Here is a 19,383-nt window from a genome sequence, read left to right as displayed (position 1 = left end):
TTGAAGGTATTTTCTAGGATTCCAAGTCAAGCAACTCCAAGAGGGCACCTTCATTAGCCAAACGAAGTACATTCAAGACATTCTTGCTAAGTTTGGGATGAAGGATGCCAAACCCATCAAGACACCCATGGGAACTAATTGGGCATCTCGACCTCGACACGGGAGGTAAGTCCGTGGATCAAAAGGTATACCGGTCAATGATTGGTTCATTGCTTTATTTATGTGCATCTCGACCGGACATTATGCTTTCCGTTTGCATGTGTGCAAGATTCCAATCCGACCCTAAGGAATCACACCTTACGGCCGTAAAACGAATCTTGAGATATTTGGCTTATACTCCTAAGTTTGGGCTTTGGTATCCTAGGGGATCCACATTTGATTTGATTGGATATTCGGATGCCGATTGGGCGGGGTGTAAAATCAATAGGAAGAGCACATCAGGGACTTGCCAGTTCTTGGGAAGATCCTTGGTGTCTTGGGCTTCAAAGAAGCAAAATTCGGTTGCTCTTTCCACCGCCGAAGCCGAGTACATTGCCGCAGGTCATTGTTGCGCGCAATTGCTTTGGATGAGGCAAACCCTGCGGGACTACGGTTACAAATTAACCAAAGTCCCTTTACTATGTGATAATGAGAGTGCAATCAAAATGGCCGACAATCCCGTCGAGCATAGCCGCACTAAGCACATAGCCATTCGGTATCATTTTCTTAGGGATCACCAACAAAAGGGAGATATCGAGATTTCATACATTAATACTAAAGATCAATTAGCCGATATCTTTACCAAGCCTCTTGATGAACAATCTTTTAACAAACTTAGGCATGAGCTAAATATTCTTGATTCTAGGAATTTCTTTTGTTAACTTGCACCCATAGCTCATTTGTATACCTTTGATCGTATCTCTTTCATATGCTATGACTAATGTGTTTTCAAGTCCATTTCAAACCAAGTCATAGGTGTATTGAAAGGGAATTAGAGTCTTCGGCGAAGACAAAGGCTTCCACTACGTAACTCATCCTTCGCCGTCGCTCCAAGCAACTCTCCATTCTAGGGGAAGAAATCATGAGCACCAAGCAAAAGGACTTCGTCTTTGGTATAATCTTAACTCATTTATTTATGACCCAAGGGGAAGGAAACACTTCGAGGGCTCTAATGCTTCCGTTTTTGGCGATTCATGCCAAAGGGGGAGAAAGTAAGAGCCCAAAGCAAAAGGACCGCACCACCACCAATTTCAAAAACTTAAGTGTTGAATATTTTTCAATTGATATCCTATTGTGTTCAAAAGGGGGAGAAAGTAGTATTTCAAATGACATATCAAAAACCCTCTTGAACACTAAGAGGAGGATCTCATTTAGGGGGAGTTTTGTTTAGTTAAAGGAAAAGCATTTGAAACAGGGGGAGAAAAATTTCAAATCTTGAAAATGCTTCTCAAAATCTTATTCATTTGCCTTTGACTATTTGCAAAAGAACTTTGAAAAGGATTTACAAAAGAGTTTGCAAAAACAAAACATGTGGTGCAAGCGTGGTCCAAAATGTTATATAAGAAAGAAACAATCCATGCATATCTTGCAAGTATTTATATTGGCTAAATTCCAAGCAACCTTTGCACTTATATTATGCAAACTAGTTCAATTATGCACTTCCATATTTGCTTTGGTTTGTGTTGGCATCAATCACCAAAAAGGGGGAGATTGAAAGGGAATTAGGCTTACACCTAGTTCCTAAATAGTTTTGGTGGTTGAATCGCCCAACACAAACAATTGGACTAACTAGTTTGCTCTAGATTATATGTTTACAGGTGCCAAAAGTTCATCTATAACTATGCTAAATCGACTGTCCGGAATACCGTAGATTATTCCGGACAGGAGAAGCTTTTTGGAAAAACAGGCCAAGCGCGGACCGTCCGGGCCCTTGCGGCGGACCGTCCGCAACACTAGAATGACTCTCGGACAGAACCAATGCAAAAATACAAGTTTCCATTACGGACTGTCCGAAGGAAAGCAAAGACCGTCCGAGCCCTCGCGCGGACCGTCCGGCCTTAGGCGCGGACCGTCCGGTCGGTAAGAAACCGAAAAACCCGAAGGTAACGGGTTCGGAGAAATGAATTATAGGGGGCCTCGCGGACCGTCCGGGGTGCACGACCGGACCGTCCGCGACTGGCTCTGTCTGACATCTGACGACGCATTAAATGCAATATAGCCGTTGATATAGCCGTTACTGCTGACCGTTGCATTTTCAGCCGTTGATCTACAGGGGCGGACCGTCCGCACCAGGAGGGCGGACCGTCCGCGCTCGGCAGAATGGCCCAACGGCTAGGAAGTGGTTGGTGGCTATAAATACAACCCCAACCACCTCCATTCACTTCATCCAAGCATTCCAACCTTCAACATTCAATACAAGAGCTAGCACTCCCATTCCAAGACACATTCAAAGCCTCCACCTCTCCAAGTTTCACAATTGAGAAAAGAGATCATTAGTGATTAGTGACTTGAGAGAGGAAGTGATCCGTGTGTTACTTGTCGCTCTTGTTGCTTGGCTTTTTAATCGTGCTTTCTTGATTCCTTCATTGCGATCAAACTCACTTGTAATTGAGGCAAGAGACACCAAACTTGTGGTGGTCCTTGTGGGAACTTTGTGTTCCAAGTGATTAAGAAAAGAAAGCTCACTCGATCCGTGGATCGTTTGAGAGAGGGAAGGGTTGAAAGAGACCCGGCCTTTGTGGCCTCCTCAACGGGGAGTAGGTTTGCAAGAACCGAACCTCGGTAAAACAAATCTTCGTGTCTCACTTGCTTATTCGCTTGGGATTTGTTTTGCGCCCTCTCTCCCGGACTCGTTTCTTTATTACTAACGCTAACCCGGCTTGTAGTTGTGTTTATATTTGTAAATTTCAGTTTCGCCCTATTCACCCCCCCCTCTAGGCGACTTTCACCCGGTACGAAACCAGGAACCCCAGCAACTTCCCAGCGAAGACACCAAAGATGCATTTGTCCGGGTTCAGCTTCGTGCGGGTTGCCCGCAGCTTGTCGAAGACCAGGGTTAAGTCTTCCACTAGGGTCGACCCTCTCTTAGTCTTGACCACGATGTCATTGATGTAGACTTCCACTTTGTCCCTAATTAGGTCCCCGAAAGTCTTACTCATCGCCCGCACAAATGTTGGCAAGGCGTTTTTCAGACCGTAAGGCATAACAACATAGCAGTAAAGCCCATCCACTGTTACAAAAGCGGTATGCTTCCTATCTTCCCTAGACATCTGGATTTGATGGAAACCAGAGTAAGCATCTAAGAATGACAATAGGTCGCACCCGAAGGTAGAATCCACGATTTGATCTATACGTGGAAGTGGATACGGGTCCTTGGGACAGGCCTTATTCAGGCTGGTGTAGTCGATGCACATCCGAAGCTTCCCATTCGCCTTGGGGACGATGGCTGGGTTTGGCCAGCCACACTGGGTGATGAACCTCTTCGATGAAGCCAGCGTCTAGCAGCTTCCGGACCTCCTTTCGGATGAAGTCCTACCGTTCAACGGACTGCCTGTGAGGATTCTGACTCACCGGCCTAGCGTCGGGGTTGATCTTCAGATGGTGCTTGATCACCTCCCTGGGGATCCTAGGCATCTGCGACGGCTCCCATGCGAACATGTCGACATTTGCCTGGAGGAAGGCGATGAGCGCGAGTTCCTATTTTTCCACCCAGATCTCCCGCAATGCGAGTAGTCTGGGTGGAATCCGCAGTAAGATGGATGGCTTTAACGGGGACGCCGTCTGCCCCGGATGGTTTGCACCTTTGGCACCTTGGGGAGTGCCTTGGTACCGAGGGTTGAGGGGTTCCCCCCTCCGTCGCCCGGGCGAGCAGTCTCTACCCGCCAGGGCGTGCAGCTTCTCTACGGCCGCAAGCGCGGCGGCGCGGTCGCCCCGCACAGTGAGGACCCCGGTTGGAGACGGCATCTTGAGGACCAAATACCCGTAATGGGCAATGGCCATGAACCGGTATAGGGCCGGCCTGCCGATGATGGTGTTGAAGGGGAGGTTAACCTCCGCGACGTCGAACACGACGTTCTCCGTGCGGAAGTTCTCCTCGGTCCCGAATGTAACCGGGAGAGCGATGCTCCCAAGGGGATACACCAGCTGTGGGCTCACTCCAGAGAATGGTCGAGAGGCTCCCAGACGGGACCCCGGGATCTGCAACTGTTTGAATGCAGCATGGCTGATGATGTTGAGGCCTGCCCCCGCCGTCAATCAACACATGATGCAGCCGCATATTGGCGATGACAGGGGCGGTGATGAGTGGTAGCACACCGGCCCCTGCCATGTTGTCGGGGCAGTCGGATGGGGCAGTCGGATGCCCCAAAGGAGATGGTGGTGCTCCTCCACCGTTGATGTGGAGTAGCCTTCGGGACCCCCGGAGTCGCGATAGGACCTCGCGGCGCAGGGACTTGACGTTCCTGTGGAGGTGAGCTCCCAGCTACCGCCGTACATGACATACAGCTTCTTGCGGCGGTCGTTGTCATCCCCGGAGTCGGAATCTTTGGTGAAGACGTCCTTGAGGTCCCCCTCGGGTGACTGATACCCGAGTTCTCGTTCTCCCCGCGGCCACCCTCGCCGTCGTCGGACCTTTCCTTACCAGGCCGGCGACGGGGTGGGGAGCCATCCTTGGACGACTGTTCGCACCGCTCACTGACACGCTCATCACGAGCTTGATGATCTCACGGCACTCCAAGGCGTTGTGGCGAGCGTTGGGGTGCACAGGGCACAAGCCGCTGTTGCCTCCTTGTGGCCGGGGGCACTTGTTGCGCTCGCTCCGGCCCCCAGTCGTGGCTATGACAATCGGAGCGGTAGACTGCGGCTTTCTCATGGCCACAGTTCTTCTTCTTCTTTTTTGCCATCCTGGGCGATGGCCCCGGAGCCTCCCGTCTAGGTGACTCCGGTTTGTGGTGCCGAGTGCCATGCACGGGCCCTCGGCAGCTCTGGCGCACTTGTCGGCCAGAGTGAAGAGAGTGGAGACAGTTTCCACGTCGTGCGTGGCTAACTTGTCCAAACATCTTTTCATCACGTACCCCCTGGCAGAAAGCAGTGATGATGGAAACATCTGATATACGAGGTATGGTGCCCCGTACCTTGGTGAAGCGGGAGATGAAGGCTCGGAGAGTTTCCCTGGGCTCCTGCCTCACTGTGTGGAGGTGGGCCTCCATGCCATGCTGTTGGTAAGCACTGGCGAAGTTTGCCGTGAACCGTGCACAGAGCTCTTCCCAGGAGTAGATCGATCCTGGGGAAAGGTTCATGAGCCAAGTCCGGGCCGGCCCAGACAAGGCAACATGGAAGTATGTCGCCATTACGGTGGTGTTTCCACCGACTGCCGTAATGGCGGTGACGTAAACCTGCAAGAATTGCGGCGGATTTGTCGTACCGTCGTACTTCTCCGGCAGGTGTGGCCGGGAACTTGGATGGCCAGGTCACCGTGCGGAGGTGATCTGCCAGCGTGGCGCAGCCCACGCCGATCAATGGGACACCCGTCTGAATCCGGGCGCCCGTTGGGGTCTGCGGTGCAACCACAGCGAAGTCGTAGTCGAGGTTGCGGCCCTCGACATTTTGTCGGCGCTCACGTGCCCTCTCTAGAGAGACGCGGGCATCCTCGCCCGCACGCCTGCGGTTGAGTTCTGTCCGCAGGTCATTAGACTTCTCCATAGAGACTGGGGCGTCCTCGCCCGCTTGCCGGTGGTTGAGCTCCGCCCGCAGGTCCTCAGTCGTTGTGGCCCTCACCGAGGGAGAGCGCACCGATGCCGATGCCTCGTGTTGGTGCCGGGATGACCGAGGCCTTGGCCTGGTTGATCCAGAGTGCGCCATGCCGAGCAGGCGATCGACGTCGTCGCGCCACTGCTTCATGGCCCCCGGGGAAGCCGTGGAGCTAGGAGGGTGGCGCAACAACTCTCTGTCCGCTGACAGCTCCCCAGGCGCAGCCCTAGATGCCCTGGACGTTTGCGCGGGAGTGTACTGCCGCGCAGAGTGCACAACAGTGGTCGCACTAGGCGCCGGGAGGTTGGTGGCCCGTGGTGTGGAAGAGACAGCTGCTTCTTCCACCACAAAGTCCTCGGGCAAGAAATCATGGTGCTCGACGATGTGGACCATGGTGTTGAGCAAAAGAACATGCAAAAACCTAATGCCAAGACCCCTACCTGGCGCGCCAAATGTCGGAGAGGGAATTCTCCGGCCGGGTGGCGGAATGCACCTGCCCTAAATCCTAAGATGAGGAGGGGCCTAAGCGTTTTGCTTGTTAGTTGGAAAATGGAAAGAACACAAGAACACACAAGGATTTAGAGTGGTTCGGGCCGCCGGAGCATAACACCCTACTCCACTGTGTGATGTATAGAGCTTGTATGAACTTGTGAGCCTGAGCTGGGTCTAAGTGTGTCCGCCTAGGTCAGCTTGAGTCGTAACGTTGCGTGCCTCCCCTTTATATAGCTGAAAGGGGGCACGTACAAGGGTGCTGAGCCCCGACATGCGGGCCCAGGGACATAACATAGGGAATAATATAGAAGTATCCAATGCCAGTGTCGCCCAGAAGATCTCTGAGCGCCCTAATGTCCATAGTGCATACGGTATTGATATCCTGCGCTGCTTCCTCGGTAACGTCCGAGTGATGATGAGCATGGTGTATGCCGCAGCACGGGCGTACTGCCTGCCAACGGAATGGGCAGGCACACCGCCTGTAGGATGGCCTGGTCACCGCCTATCAGCGGAGTGGACAGGGCACATTAAATGCTGAGGCGGCACATCGCCTGCCAGTGGAGTGGCAGGGCTCATTAAATGCCAAGGTGACACATCACCTGCCAGTGGAATGGACACGCGGCGCGCCTTATCCGCAATAAATGCAGTGCCACGTGGCCCAGAGGGCCTTACGTCAGGCTCCGCCCGCTGGCTTACGTCATGGGCAGTAGGCCATGTGGCAGCATCGGGTCTCCGCCTGAGCGGGGAGCAGAAGTGTACATGGTATGGTCCGGACACGTGTCGGCTCCGGACCCCCGCCTGGCCTTGATTAAGGCCTGGGTATTCTTTGTCCTAGAATCCCGGGACCCTACTGAGGGTGGCCCGGACCCTACACAGAGAGGTCCGGGACCCGACCCGGGGGTCCGGTCTGTACCCGCGGAGGTCCTAGACCCTGCCCAGAGGTCCGGTCCGGATATGCAGGGGTCCGACACTTTCCCATGGGGGTCCGGACCCAGCGTTGATACCTTGGAGGATATTGTCTTCCCTGGCCACGTGGTGACCCTGGAGCCATCCACGTGGTGGGGTCGGGTATTGTTCACCGCGCGACTAGAAATAGCCGCGCGGGCACTGTGCCTTCTTACTGTAGTAAGGGGTACCCCTGTTTCAGGGTACCGACACATATGCTTCGTCTTTCATTGATATATGCTGTGATTATGAAGGTAAGTCCTTCATAACCTTCGTCCGAAGATCATTATATCCTAAGGGAAATAATGCTTCGAAGGACAAAGGGCATTAACCATTAATCTATTTTTGTGTTGCCTTGTTCTTAATTCATAGCATTTGAGAACAAGTCCCAACATTGGCGCCCACCTTCAATGTACTCACTTCCAAAACCTTCGGCAAAGCACTGACCTTCGTCATGCTGCCGAAGAAGATAACAGCGCTAGGGGCTGCTGCACTGCAGCCACTGGACACAACCAGGAGACTCTCTCTCTCCGAGAGGCTCGAAGCCAAAAGAGAAAGGCCACCAGTCCAACATTCTAGGAGGGAGTTGGACCAAGATATCAAGAACATGGAAATCATCCATCAACAAGTGCAAAGGAAGAAGGAGAAGATGGCTCGGCTGGGCCGATCTTCAAAGGAAGATCGACGAAGCTACTGAAGAAGTGCGTCATCTTGCTCAAGATGACCAAGACCGAAGACCCCAACACAGGGAGCTTCGTCAAGAGGGCTTATTCAACGAAGATGGATGGTATGATGATTTTAATCATGATACCTTTACTTTTGATGATGCTTTTCCCTTAGCAGCAGAATTGCAGGCTATCCCATGGCCACAATCCTAAAGCTACCCCAACTACCCATGTAAGATGGACACTCGGACCCAAAACAATTTCTGATGAGCTATGAGGCAACAATATCCTCATACGGAGGCAATGCAGCTGTCATGGCTAAGTCCTTTGTCATGGCAGTCTGGAACGTGGCCCAGACATGGTATTCTTCCCTTCGGCAGGGACAATCACGTCGTGCAAAAGCTTAAGGACATGCTGGTGACCAGTTTCCAAGGCTTTCAGACGAAGCCAGTCACAGCTCAGGCCCTGTTCCCAATGCACGCAAGACCATGAGGAATACCTTCAGGCGTATGTCCGAAGGTTCTTGCGACTGAGGGCACAAGCGCCCACAGTGCCCAATGAAATTGTCATTGAGGCCATGATTAATGGTCTCCGGCCAGGACCTATGACCCAATACTTCGCCAGGAAGCCCCCACAAACACTGGAGAAGCTGCTTCAGAAGATGGATGAGTACATCCGGCTGACAACGACTTCTGCCAAAGAAGGGAAGAAGCTTATAGAATCTCGGAGATGACCAGGGGCTTCAAAGGAAGAATCCACCAAGGCATGTCAGGTCAGTCCATAGCTCCAGTCAGAATGACGACAAAGGAAGACAGCTTCAGAGGCCACAGTACACCTCACAATCTTTGGGGCAATAGCAAAGCTCTTTCAGGCCACTAGCTCAAGGGGCAGAGGCGCTAGAGGCTTCAGAGGAAGATATGGGGATCCAACCCAGGAAGATCTATTGCTTATTCTGTGGTGAGGGGCAAGGGCCATACTACAAGAATGTGCCAAATCACCATTCTGAAGCAAAAGGAGATCACAGAAGCCGAAGCTCGGCAGAATCAGCCGAAGCAGGTCTTGCACAGTGCTTCGTGCCATTCTCCCTACATACCAGAATATGTGGGCAATCATCCTGCAGCTTTTGTTGCTTCGGCTAGCCATTCATAGGCTTCCTGGCCATAGCTCCCACCGCCACCACCACTGCAACCTACCTATTCCCAAAGCCAGCAGCCAGAAGGGCGCCATCACTCCCAACAGCAACGTGAATTCAGGGAGGAATCCGAAGCTCGCACAGTCAACAGTACTGTGCTAGAATCAAAGCACATTTATTGAGCGATATCCTACCTCTGAAATACTTTTTATGTTCTATGTCATTTTGTTTTTTCAATAAGGAACAAGCAATGTAAATCTAGTTTTAATTCCTTGTAATAATTTCGCTTCTATCAGAATGAAATATAGCTTCTTCACAGACTTACGAAGCTCAAAATTGCCGAAGCTCAAAAGTCGTTCCTAAGGGAATGCAGAGCTAAAATTGCCGAAACTGCAAAAAGTCGTTCCTAAGGGAGCACAGCGTAAGTTTTGCCGAAGCTACAAAAAAGTCCTTCCTAAGGGGAGCGCAGTGTAAGTTTTCTGCTCAAAAAGTCGTTCCAAAGGGAATGCAGAGCCAAATATTGCCGAAATATAAGGCGAAAGAAGTTCAAAAGACGTTCCTATAGGGGATGCAGAACTTATACCGCCGAAATAGAAGGCGAAAGAAGTTCAAAAGACGTTCCTAAGGGGATGCAGAACTTACACCGAAAAATAACGGTGAAGCCGAAAAATAAACGACAAAGAGATTCCAGTCGTTCCTAAGGGAATGCAGAGATTGTGTGTTCCAGAGTGGGAGTGTGAGTATGTGTCTTCGACATCATTATCATTTTGCATCATATCATCATATCATTTCTCATAGCAATCACATCATACACCATATCGCATCAATGACACAAGAATGGAATACAGAGCCTGTAACACCCCAGGTGTTTATATTCCGCTCGACAACGAGTACGGATTTAAGCACGTAATCAGTGGATAAAATGGATTTTTAAATTCTAAACATCTTCGTCTATCGCGATTTTTATATCGCATCGGTGTCGTCTGTTGCGAGCGCGACATCGTTTTTATTTCTATCTATCCGGGCTCTTCCTAAAATTTTCGTGATGTTCGGAACATATTTGTTCCGAAAATCGGTGCGTCCGGTGATTATTTAAAATTCATCGTTCGCGCGAATACGAATTCGGAAGCCCGACTCACTCGGATGATTTTATCTCGGACAAATTCAGTTGAACTTGACGACTAAATTGTTCGGGGGTAAAATAATTCAGCTCGCGCGAAATTGTGCGTGGGGTTTGGATCCAACTTATCCATCCGCACACTGTTTTAGCGACGAAATCATGTGTGCATTAGCCGATATGGTTCTGGCTAATATTAGTCGAATCACGCAGATTAAAATACCGAAGCTGAAATCCATTTGATTCGGTATGTTATTTCTCGCCTCGGTCTCAAATTAGATTTTCGTGGCTCGTGTCGTAATAATTCAGACTACAGATGAATTATTAAGTTTCGAATCAAATCAACTATGTTTAGGCATCGGGTAAATTTTTATCCGATTTCGACTAAAACTAGTATGGTCTCAGAAATAATGTATCCGATATCTAGTTCGTTTCCGTGTTGCCCGAAACAGTCACGAAAATTATCTGATTTTAGGAGTATTCACCAAATCAAATCCTATCTAATTTTTCTTTTATGCCTGATATTGTTTTGGGCCAATTTATTTGTATCTCTTTAAACCTTAGTCCTATTATCCACTTACTTTTAAGTCTCCATTACGAAAATGGGGGAAATCCCTTTATTACTTCAACCCATGTCACGCTTCAAGCCTTGTCTTCCATCGACATTATCTTCAGCCACCACACAGCAGGTCACGTAAATCTCCTTCTCACGTCTCTTGCTCCCTTGTTCTTATCTCAAGCCATCGTAATATCCTAGATTCCAGTACACGTGCCAGCTCGGGAATTCTCTCTGCATTCTATCACAACACGTCATCAGCCATGCAGATCAAGTTCTTGATAAGTTTTAGTGTTGCGCCTCCTGTGTACATAAATGCACCATGCGCCATAAGCTCAGCTCGCCGGTCGAGCTCCCTGCTTCCATGGCCCTCGGCTTCTCCAGCTGCCGGTGCTTGCCCTCTGCCATGGCCGCGCCGGATTGAAGCCCCTGCCATGGCACTTTCGCTTCCTCTGCGACGTTCTCCTCCCTCTAATCTTTCTGCTCGCCGGCAGTAATATCCAGTCGCGCCCTGGGTTTGCCCGAAGCTATGCGCGCCCGGTCGATCTCCCTGCTCCAGCGCTGCGCCCGACTCCAGCCAGCTCTGCTCCTCTTTCTCTCTGCTCGGCGTCCTTCCTCTGCCCGCTGAGTCCCTCCATCGCCTGGCCGCGCCCAGCTTCTTTGCTCCGTGCGCGCGCCTGCTCCTATGCGGCGCGGGAACTTCCTCTGCGTCCAGGTCCCTCAGCTCGCGTCCATGCCGCGGCGTCCTGGTCCCTACTTGACCGTGTCACTCTGCGCTCGCGTCGCTGTCTGGTTCCGAGCGCCTGGGTCTTCTTTCCCCTGCGCTCGGTCATAGTCGCTGCGAGCCGTGAAACTCCCTGTGTCGAGCTCGGATCCCTGCGCAGCGGAGCTTTTCCCCTAGCCAAGATCGTCATTGCGCGCAGATTTTCTTTGCTGCTCGCCGCGCTCGATTCGTCGTGCGCTGGGCGCTGTCCGGCGCCGGTATTCGCCGACCCCGCCTCACCATGGGTGTGTGTCATCAATCTCGCCCTGTTCTGTCCACTCGATGTCGCGTGCTTTTGTGTCGTTTGCTACGCTTGGCACATCCGTGTCATTCGTGTTCGACATGTCCCCGGCACGGTTGTTTGCAGCTGCTCGGATAAACTTCTCTGTTTCGGCGTGTTCGCCATCGACCGCCCCCGGTGCTCGACGAATGGCTGGAACCCGGAATTCGTCGTCGTTTCTCATCCGCGATCTCGTCAACCTCTGCTCGACAAGTGTTCGATGAAGGGCCTGAGCCAAGTGTTGTTGCTACTTCCACGAATTTCTCATCGAATTGGTAATAGTACTCTAGCTCGCTACTCCTACTAATCAATTAATTCGATGATATATTGGATGAATATTACCCGCGACGTTAGAATCAGATACTTGTGATGTGCTGTAGTAATTATCTGTATTTCATTGTATATGTTTGATGTTAGGTTATTTCTCTACGGGATAGGATATTGTATTTCGATATTTAATCTCGTCTGGTATGTAGACTTGTTAGGTGTTCGAGAAAATGTCTGAATTAGAAATCGTTGTTGTTATCAGGTGTTGAGTCAAATATGGTCCCAATGAGCTGTGCCGTTTTTATTGCTATTAGAATTGATGAATGGTTCGATTAAATATATTATCACGATGATTCTCTTATTTATAGCACAGATGCGCGGTAGCGATCTGTGTTACTTAGCGCTAGTTTGTTTCCTTTGTGTGTTTGCGTGTAGGTTCATTCCCTACGAGGCATCACCGTTTGCGCTAAGCACGTTTGGCCCATCTAGTTCACTTGCACGCCAGGTGTTCGATGAATCACCTGAACTGAGACTCGTTGTCGTTTCCACGACATCTGAGTCAATTTAAGCATTAGTGAGCCGGTTTGTTAATTCTCTAGCTTAGGAATATATATAGGATTTGTGTTTTGTATTAGCGCTTCTTGTTCAAGTCAGATTCGGTTAAGTTAAAATAGCGCGAACGTTGTACTTAGTAATATCCCGGTATCTGGTAATTGCTTTTAAATGTTATTTGTGCCTCGTCACTAGATATTCGATTCACTATCGTGTAGCCAAAATTAGGCTAATTATATTAAATATGTATTATTTGTTGTTTCATGATGTTTGCGTTAGGTTCGTTAATTTAAAGAAGCGTAATTATTACGCGTAGTCGATATCGATAACTAGTATTTCCGTATGAACTTGTACAAACGCCTCGCCGCTAGGTGTTCCGCTATCGCGTAGCACTATTTAGGTGTGTGATATTCTTGTCGATATGCATTCATGTGCATAATGCATTTCATTCAGGTACGTTAATTAATCACGCGATGCGGAAGACGACCAAGTCGACCCCAAGCGCGGGCTTAATCCGCAGGATGATGTTGATGGACAATCCGGAAGATGGATAGACGAAACAAGTATCAGAACAAGGATGATCGTCAAGTGGACATCGTCTAACAACACTAACCTAGTGTTTCTTCCAGGCAAGCCCCGGTGCATGCAACCCCTTCTTGTGTTTTTAAATTATTTTTGCACACTTTAAGTCTAGTGAAATGTGCATTAGGTTTATAGAAGTTGCTTGGAAACCCTTCGATGCAATTGCCTACCTTGAAATCCATTCCTTTTATAGATACTTCTGGTGAAGTATCAAATATGATTTAAAAAAAATGCTTAGCCCTGCTTATAGGCAGATAGAGTTTGTCCTTTGCACTTATGCCTAGCTCAGGTTGATCCTGAGGAAGGATGATCTCTACCTGCACGGATATTTTTATTGGGAGCATGGTGGGATCTTACTGTAAAGTTCCCTATAATGCTCTTTTCATCCTTAGGAACACAAAACAATCCTAAGGGTGGAAGTACTTAACTCGAGACTTGGGCTAGGAACAGATTGATGTTCCGTCCGGGTCAATTAAGGATTGGATGCGTATGTAGGCCTGATAGATCAAGGACTATCTTAACTAGCCACATGCCCTGGAAATGGGACAGGGTAAGCTTGAACCCGGCTATTCCATACGTGAAAAGACAACCGCGCACTGGGGCGTGGGAGATGGTGGGAGTAGCGTGTGCCCTCCTGGCTAGAGGCTGGATGGAGGAGTACTGTTGCTCCCGGGTAGCTGCGGACCGGTTCACGTTGTGGAGGATCTGTGGGAACGGTTGACATATGCAAGGGTTAAGTGCTACATATGTCGTGTGGTTAGAGATCCTCAGCTGAGTAAATCGCTTCGGATCGCCGTTATATCCCCGGAGAGTGGAGACTTGATCACTGACCTGCAACCTAAGTCAGGATGTGAATCTCATGAATAAAAATGATGTTGTATTGATGATATGGTTGAAAGTAGACCATATGCAAACAAAAGTCTATTAATATTTAATTTGGCGTAAAATATTGGAAGTAAGGACTCACTTTAGTAAGCTATTTCTGCAAAAGTATCTAAGTGATTCTTGCTAAAGCCTCTCCTTGATTCCCAAATCCAGCATACCCTTGAGAGTCTTTTCTTTAGTCGGGTATGTCTTGCTGAGTAATTCCATACTCAGGGGTTTTATTCTCTGTTGTTTTTCAGGTTCTATCTTTGTGCTGCTTTTGATGGTGTTAAGTGCCGGTGGGCTCGGCCTTCTTATATAAGTATAACCCGTCTTTATCTTCTTACTGAGGATGGTCCATTTGAGCTAGCATATATTTCAAACTTATACTTTTGTAATCACTCCGATAAAATAATATAAATTTTTTGTAACTTGTAAAATTTGGTAATAAGATTTCCGCTGCAAAAATATTGGGTGTGTGTGATTTGTGTTACTTAATCCCGCGGTTCTGGTTGTAAGTGGTTATCCGGTGTCCTTGGGGCAATCGGACGGATCCTGTTAAGTTATCTGGTGCACATGCATGGCCGTCTGAGGTCTTTGAGACAAGGACAGGTGCATGTGGGCCCGATAACTTGGAGGTTCTGGCCACAGCTGGTATCGGAGCTGGATTAAGTATATACAGTCACATACGTATTTTCAAAACAAAAGTTTTGGTTTTAGAAAACCTATTTTCAACTAAACACATTGTTTGGCTTGAAAAACAGTTTTGAAAAACTATAATGCTAGCGACATTCTCTATTAAGCCATAAAGTAAGGACTATCAGGTGGCTAGTTGAAAACCATAACCCACAACCGGGTGGGTATTGCATACATGTGTATTGTTATTTTTGAGGCCATTCAGTTTTGAATGGATCGACGCTCAAGGGTAAGGTGAGATGTGAGAGCATGACCGAACAACCGTCGGTCTAGGGAAGAGTGTAAAAAGCGCTTGATTATATACATATTCCACATATATATATGAAGGCTGTGATGTGGAGTATTTACTTTTCCGGGAATTCAGTACCCCATGCGTGGTGTATGGGTATACAGACATGGGAATACTGAGAAATGTAATGTACTTGCAACGACGCACCTACGCTCAGGTAAGAAGGTGAGTGACCATAATGAGTTGCCCTATGGTTAAAGTGTGGCAACGGCGCCTATGCGTGGCTTCGGCGCTTAATGATGAGCTGGCCTCCATATAGCAATATATGGAGTATAAATTGTGATAAACTATCATGTGTGAACTGCATCATTGGGAATTGGGCTGTGATGGAATTTTCTGCAGGTACACTAACCCTGAAAACGTATGTGTAGTTGACGACTAGTAAAATACCGAGAGAGTCGTAAGTATGCCACCGATATAGAACGCTATTGCCGCAGTATGTTGGCAAAATCAGTGAGGACGAATAAGACGAGCATGCATCTTGATTGTTGCATTATGTTTGTTACCTATACACCCAAAATGCTTCTCTCACCTTTATTCCAAACTTGGTGATTGTAATGATGTGGTGTCCTAGGGATACAGGTTTAGATTGCTTTTAGCTTTTCATAATTTGACCATTAGTGCAAATGCGTTTGCCCTTGTGCTTGATGTGTCGATAGAAGGTTAGTGACTTGTTTTGCCCAAACCCAAAATTAGGCCATGTTCTTCTTGGTGAACTTAGACCCAAATTTGAATTGTCCATTATCACTCCATGACAAAGCCCATACAAATAAATGCTTAGATAATTTCTGTGTTGAACATAAAATGTACCCAAGCTTAAAACAAGAATCTCAAGTCATGTCTCCTTCTAGAACCATTCCCTTGTTCAGTTGATGCAGGTTGAGGTCTCTATTGTATTTGGCCTCTCCTTGCGGATTATCTTGTCACTTTCATCAACCTAACCCAGAACAGACCTGTCTGAGTATTTTCTTGAAATTGATGCCTTTGGTTTCCCCATATCTATCCAAGGCATACCCACTTAATCTTATGATTGTTTTCCCGTCCGTATCTAATAGATACTAATCCTTGTCCTCATGATCTCTATAATGGGCGTAGAAATATTTTTGGACTAAAGCAACAGTCTCCCATCATACTCCTTCATCAAGTTAGGTTTTGGCCATATCGTGTTCATTTCATCGGGCCATGATCTATTTGGCTCTCTACTTGTAACCATTCCTACAGGTGGAGTCTCTTTTGTATATTGTCATCCTTGACCAGTCCTATTTGTGTTGTGTGAGATTTCTTATTGGTTATGTCTAGTATTGGCGTTATGACTAAAATTGATGATGCCACTGCCAAAACCGAGGGCCTCCTGTGGGTATACACACAAGGTTGTGCTGCTCGGTACACGCTAGTATCACAGTTAGTAGTCATAATCCATTATGAGACTATATCGATATGTTATCTCTGCACAAATTATTCTTACCACGTGAGATTCATTATTGGTGCCAGTTTTGTAATGGTGTCATGGTTAAGGACTTATGGTACCGCGGCGAAACTGAGAGCCCCTTGTGAATGTACACGCAAGGTTCTGCTGCTTGGCGCATGCCGATATCGAAGTCTCTAGTCATGATCCGTTATAGGATTACACTGGTGTGTTATCTTCCGTGGATATCTTCCTTGAAACGATTTCTATGTTGTTTGTCAAGTGACCAAGCAACATCTATCATCTCTATGGGATCAAAAGGGCATACCACTTTCATGTGTGGTCTTATTTCTTTTGATCTTGGTAGTGACTACTCATACAAGTTCCCTTTACATCCTTTCTTGTAAAGGTGAAGTCTTGGAGCTTTTTAGTGTTGGAAAACAGCTAATTAGCTCTCAAATTGGAGATTGACTTTTCCTGCTGCTGAGATGCAGGAGTTTGTTCATTCGCTCTCTTATTTAATCCATGTATTCCCTCACCAAGTCAGTTCATCTTGCATGAGGGAATGGATGAACAATCTGACCAAATGGATTTTTACCCAAATACATAATCTCTTGTTAACAGGGTGAACTCTCAACCCTTGGCTTACCGATGGTACTGAGAGGACCTGCTCAATGTAAGTTTAACAAGTTGGTTTTTACTAACTTGTAACTGCCCAATGAACAAAGGTTGAGTTTAGAGATCGATTGTCGAGTTGTCTAAACTCACTCTGGTTTAACCCACCCTGAAGAAAGCACTTATAAGAAATGAGATTAAGTCGGCCAGTAACCACCTAATCATCGCCCTAGTCATGCCTCGAACGCCTCACGTGTGCTTTTCCAGCATGTGTGATCAAGTCGATCCATGCCTAGTGCTCGATAAAATGGATTGGTTGCGAAGGCAGCATCTACAGATCCATTCGCGGATGATTTTTCTCGAATCTATACCATCTTTCATAGACTTGAATTCTCGGTTAACCACATGTTAACCACGACAGTATTCGACGTCCACATCCGTCTCATGCGCTACGAACTCACTGTGACGCTTGTTGGTAAACTTCATTTTGTATGTTTTACCCAAGATGGTGCATCTGATTCTGTTGGGGTAAAATCGCCTATTTGCTGCTCACTCAACAGACTCAGATAGTACAGTGTCATCAGAAAAAGCAAACTGCACACATGGAACCTTATGTGTTCCTCTGGCAGATATCGTCTCTATTGGTGGACATTTCTAAATTTGCCTAAGGCGATACATGTTATGTCCGCTAGAGAAACCGCATTCTGAGGCACTCGCCTTCGCCCAAGACTGTCTTATGATTATCGCTGATACGAACATGGGTTACATACTTCTCTACCCTTAGAAGTCTTTCGATCCGAATCTCGGGACGAGATTCTTTTAAGGGGGGAGGATTGTAACACCCCAGGTGTTTATATTCCGCTCGACAACGAGTACGGATTTAAGCACGTAATCAGTGGATAAAATGGATTTTTAAATTCTAAACATCTTCGTCTATCGCGATTTTTATATCGCATCGGTGTCGTCTGTCGCGAGCGCGACATCGTTTTTATTTCTATCTATCCGGGCTCTTCCTAAAATTTTCGTGATGTTCGGAACATATTTGTTCCGAAAATCGGTGCGTCCGGTGATTATTTAAAATTCATCGTTCGCGCGAATACGAATTCGGAAGCCCGACTCACTCGGATGATTTTATCTCGGACAAATTCAGTTGAACTTGACGACTAAATTGTTCGGGGTAAAATAATTCAGCTCGCGCGAAATTGTGCGTGGGGTTTGGATCCAACTTATCCATCCGCACACTGTTTTAGCGACGAAATCATGTGTGCATTAGCCGATATGGTTCTGGCTAATATTAGTCGAATCACGCAGATTAAAATACCGAAGCTGAAATCCATTTGATTCGGTATGTTATTTCTCGCCTCGGTCTCAAATTAGATTTTCGTGGCTCGTGTCGTAATAATTCAGACTACGGATGAATTATTAAGTTTCGAATCAAATCAACTATGTTTAGGCATCGGGTAAATTTTTATCCGATTTCGACTAAACTAGTATGGTCTCAGAATAATGTATCTGATATCTAGTTCGTTTCCGTGTTGTCCGAAACAGTCACGAAAATTATCTGATTTTAGGAGTACTCACCAAATCAAATCCTATCTAATTTTTCTTTTATGCCTGATATTGTTTTGGGCCAATTTATTTGTATCTCTTTTAAACCTTAGTCCTATTATCCACTTACTTTTAAGTCTCCATTAACGAAAATGGGGGAAATCCCTTTATTACTTCAACCCATGTCACGCTTCAAGCCTTGTCTTCTATCGACATTATCTTCAGCCACCACACAGCAGGTCACGTAAATCTCCTTCTCACGTCTCTTGCTCCCTTGTTCTTATCTCAAGCCATCGTAATATCCTAGATTCCAGTACACGTGCCAGCTCGGGAATTCTCTCTGCATTCTATCACAACACGTCATCAGCCATGCAGATCAAGTTCTTGATAAGTTTTAGTGTTCGCCTCTGTGTACATAAATGCACCATGCGCATAAGCTCAGCTCGCCGGTCGAGCTCCCTGCTTCCATGGCCCTCGGCTTCTCCAGCTGCCGGTGCTTGCCCTCTGCCATGGCCGCGCCGGATTGAAGCCCCTGCCATGGCACTTCGCTTCCTCTGCGACGTTCTCCTCCCTCTAATCTTTCTGCTCGCCGGCAGTAATATCCAGTCGCGCCCTGGGTTTGCCCGAAGCTATGCGCGCCCGGTCGATCTCCCTGCTCCAGCGCTGCGCCCGACTCCAGCCAGCTCTGCTCCTCTTTCTCTCTGCTCGGCGTCCTTCCTCTGCCCGCTGAGTCCCTCCATCGCCTGGCCGCGCCCAGCTTCTTTGCTCCGTGCGCGCGCCTGCTCCTATGCGGCGCGGAACTTCCTCTGCGTCCAGGTCCCTCAGCTCGCGTCCATGCCGCGGCGTCCTGGTCCCTACTTGACCGTGTCACTCTGCGCTCGCGTCGCT

At 47.9% G+C, this 19,383-nt stretch overlaps 1 protein-coding gene across 1 annotated transcript; it reads left to right on the top strand.

Moving 5' to 3' along the window:
* Positions 1-5,070: 5,070 nt before the first annotated feature.
* Positions 5,071-13,232, top strand: LOC118475773 (uncharacterized). The gene is made up of 3 exons (XM_035963962.1): positions 5,071-5,095; positions 10,969-11,952; positions 12,950-13,232. The coding sequence occupies exons 1-3, from the start codon at positions 5,071-5,073 to the stop codon at positions 13,048-13,050; spliced, it is 1,110 nt and encodes a 369-aa protein (XP_035819855.1). The 3' UTR covers positions 13,051-13,232.
* Positions 13,233-19,383: the final 6,151 nt, after the last annotated feature.

This window comes from Zea mays, unplaced genomic scaffold (assembly GCF_902167145.1).
Source record: "Zea mays cultivar B73 unplaced genomic scaffold, Zm-B73-REFERENCE-NAM-5.0 scaffold_638, whole genome shotgun sequence".
Lineage (NCBI taxonomy): Eukaryota > Viridiplantae > Streptophyta > Magnoliopsida > Poales > Poaceae > Zea > Zea mays.
The sequence above is the reverse complement of the archived record's forward strand: the minus strand, read 5'-3'. Positions and strand labels throughout refer to the sequence as shown.

What these genes read in the sequence shown, in the direction of transcription:
- LOC118475773 (XM_035963962.1), top strand. Translation starts at nt 5,071, where the DNA reads ATGATGGAAACATCTGATATACGAG. An exon ending in GGAAACATCTGATATACGAG is followed by an intron (nt 5,096 to 10,968) that starts GTATGGTGCCCC and finishes ATGCGCCATAAG; the next exon opens with CTCAGCTCGCCGGTCGAGCT. An exon ending in ACGAATTTCTCATCGAATTG is followed by an intron (nt 11,953 to 12,949) that starts GTAATAGTACTC and finishes CATTTCATTCAG; the next exon opens with GTACGTTAATTAATCACGCG.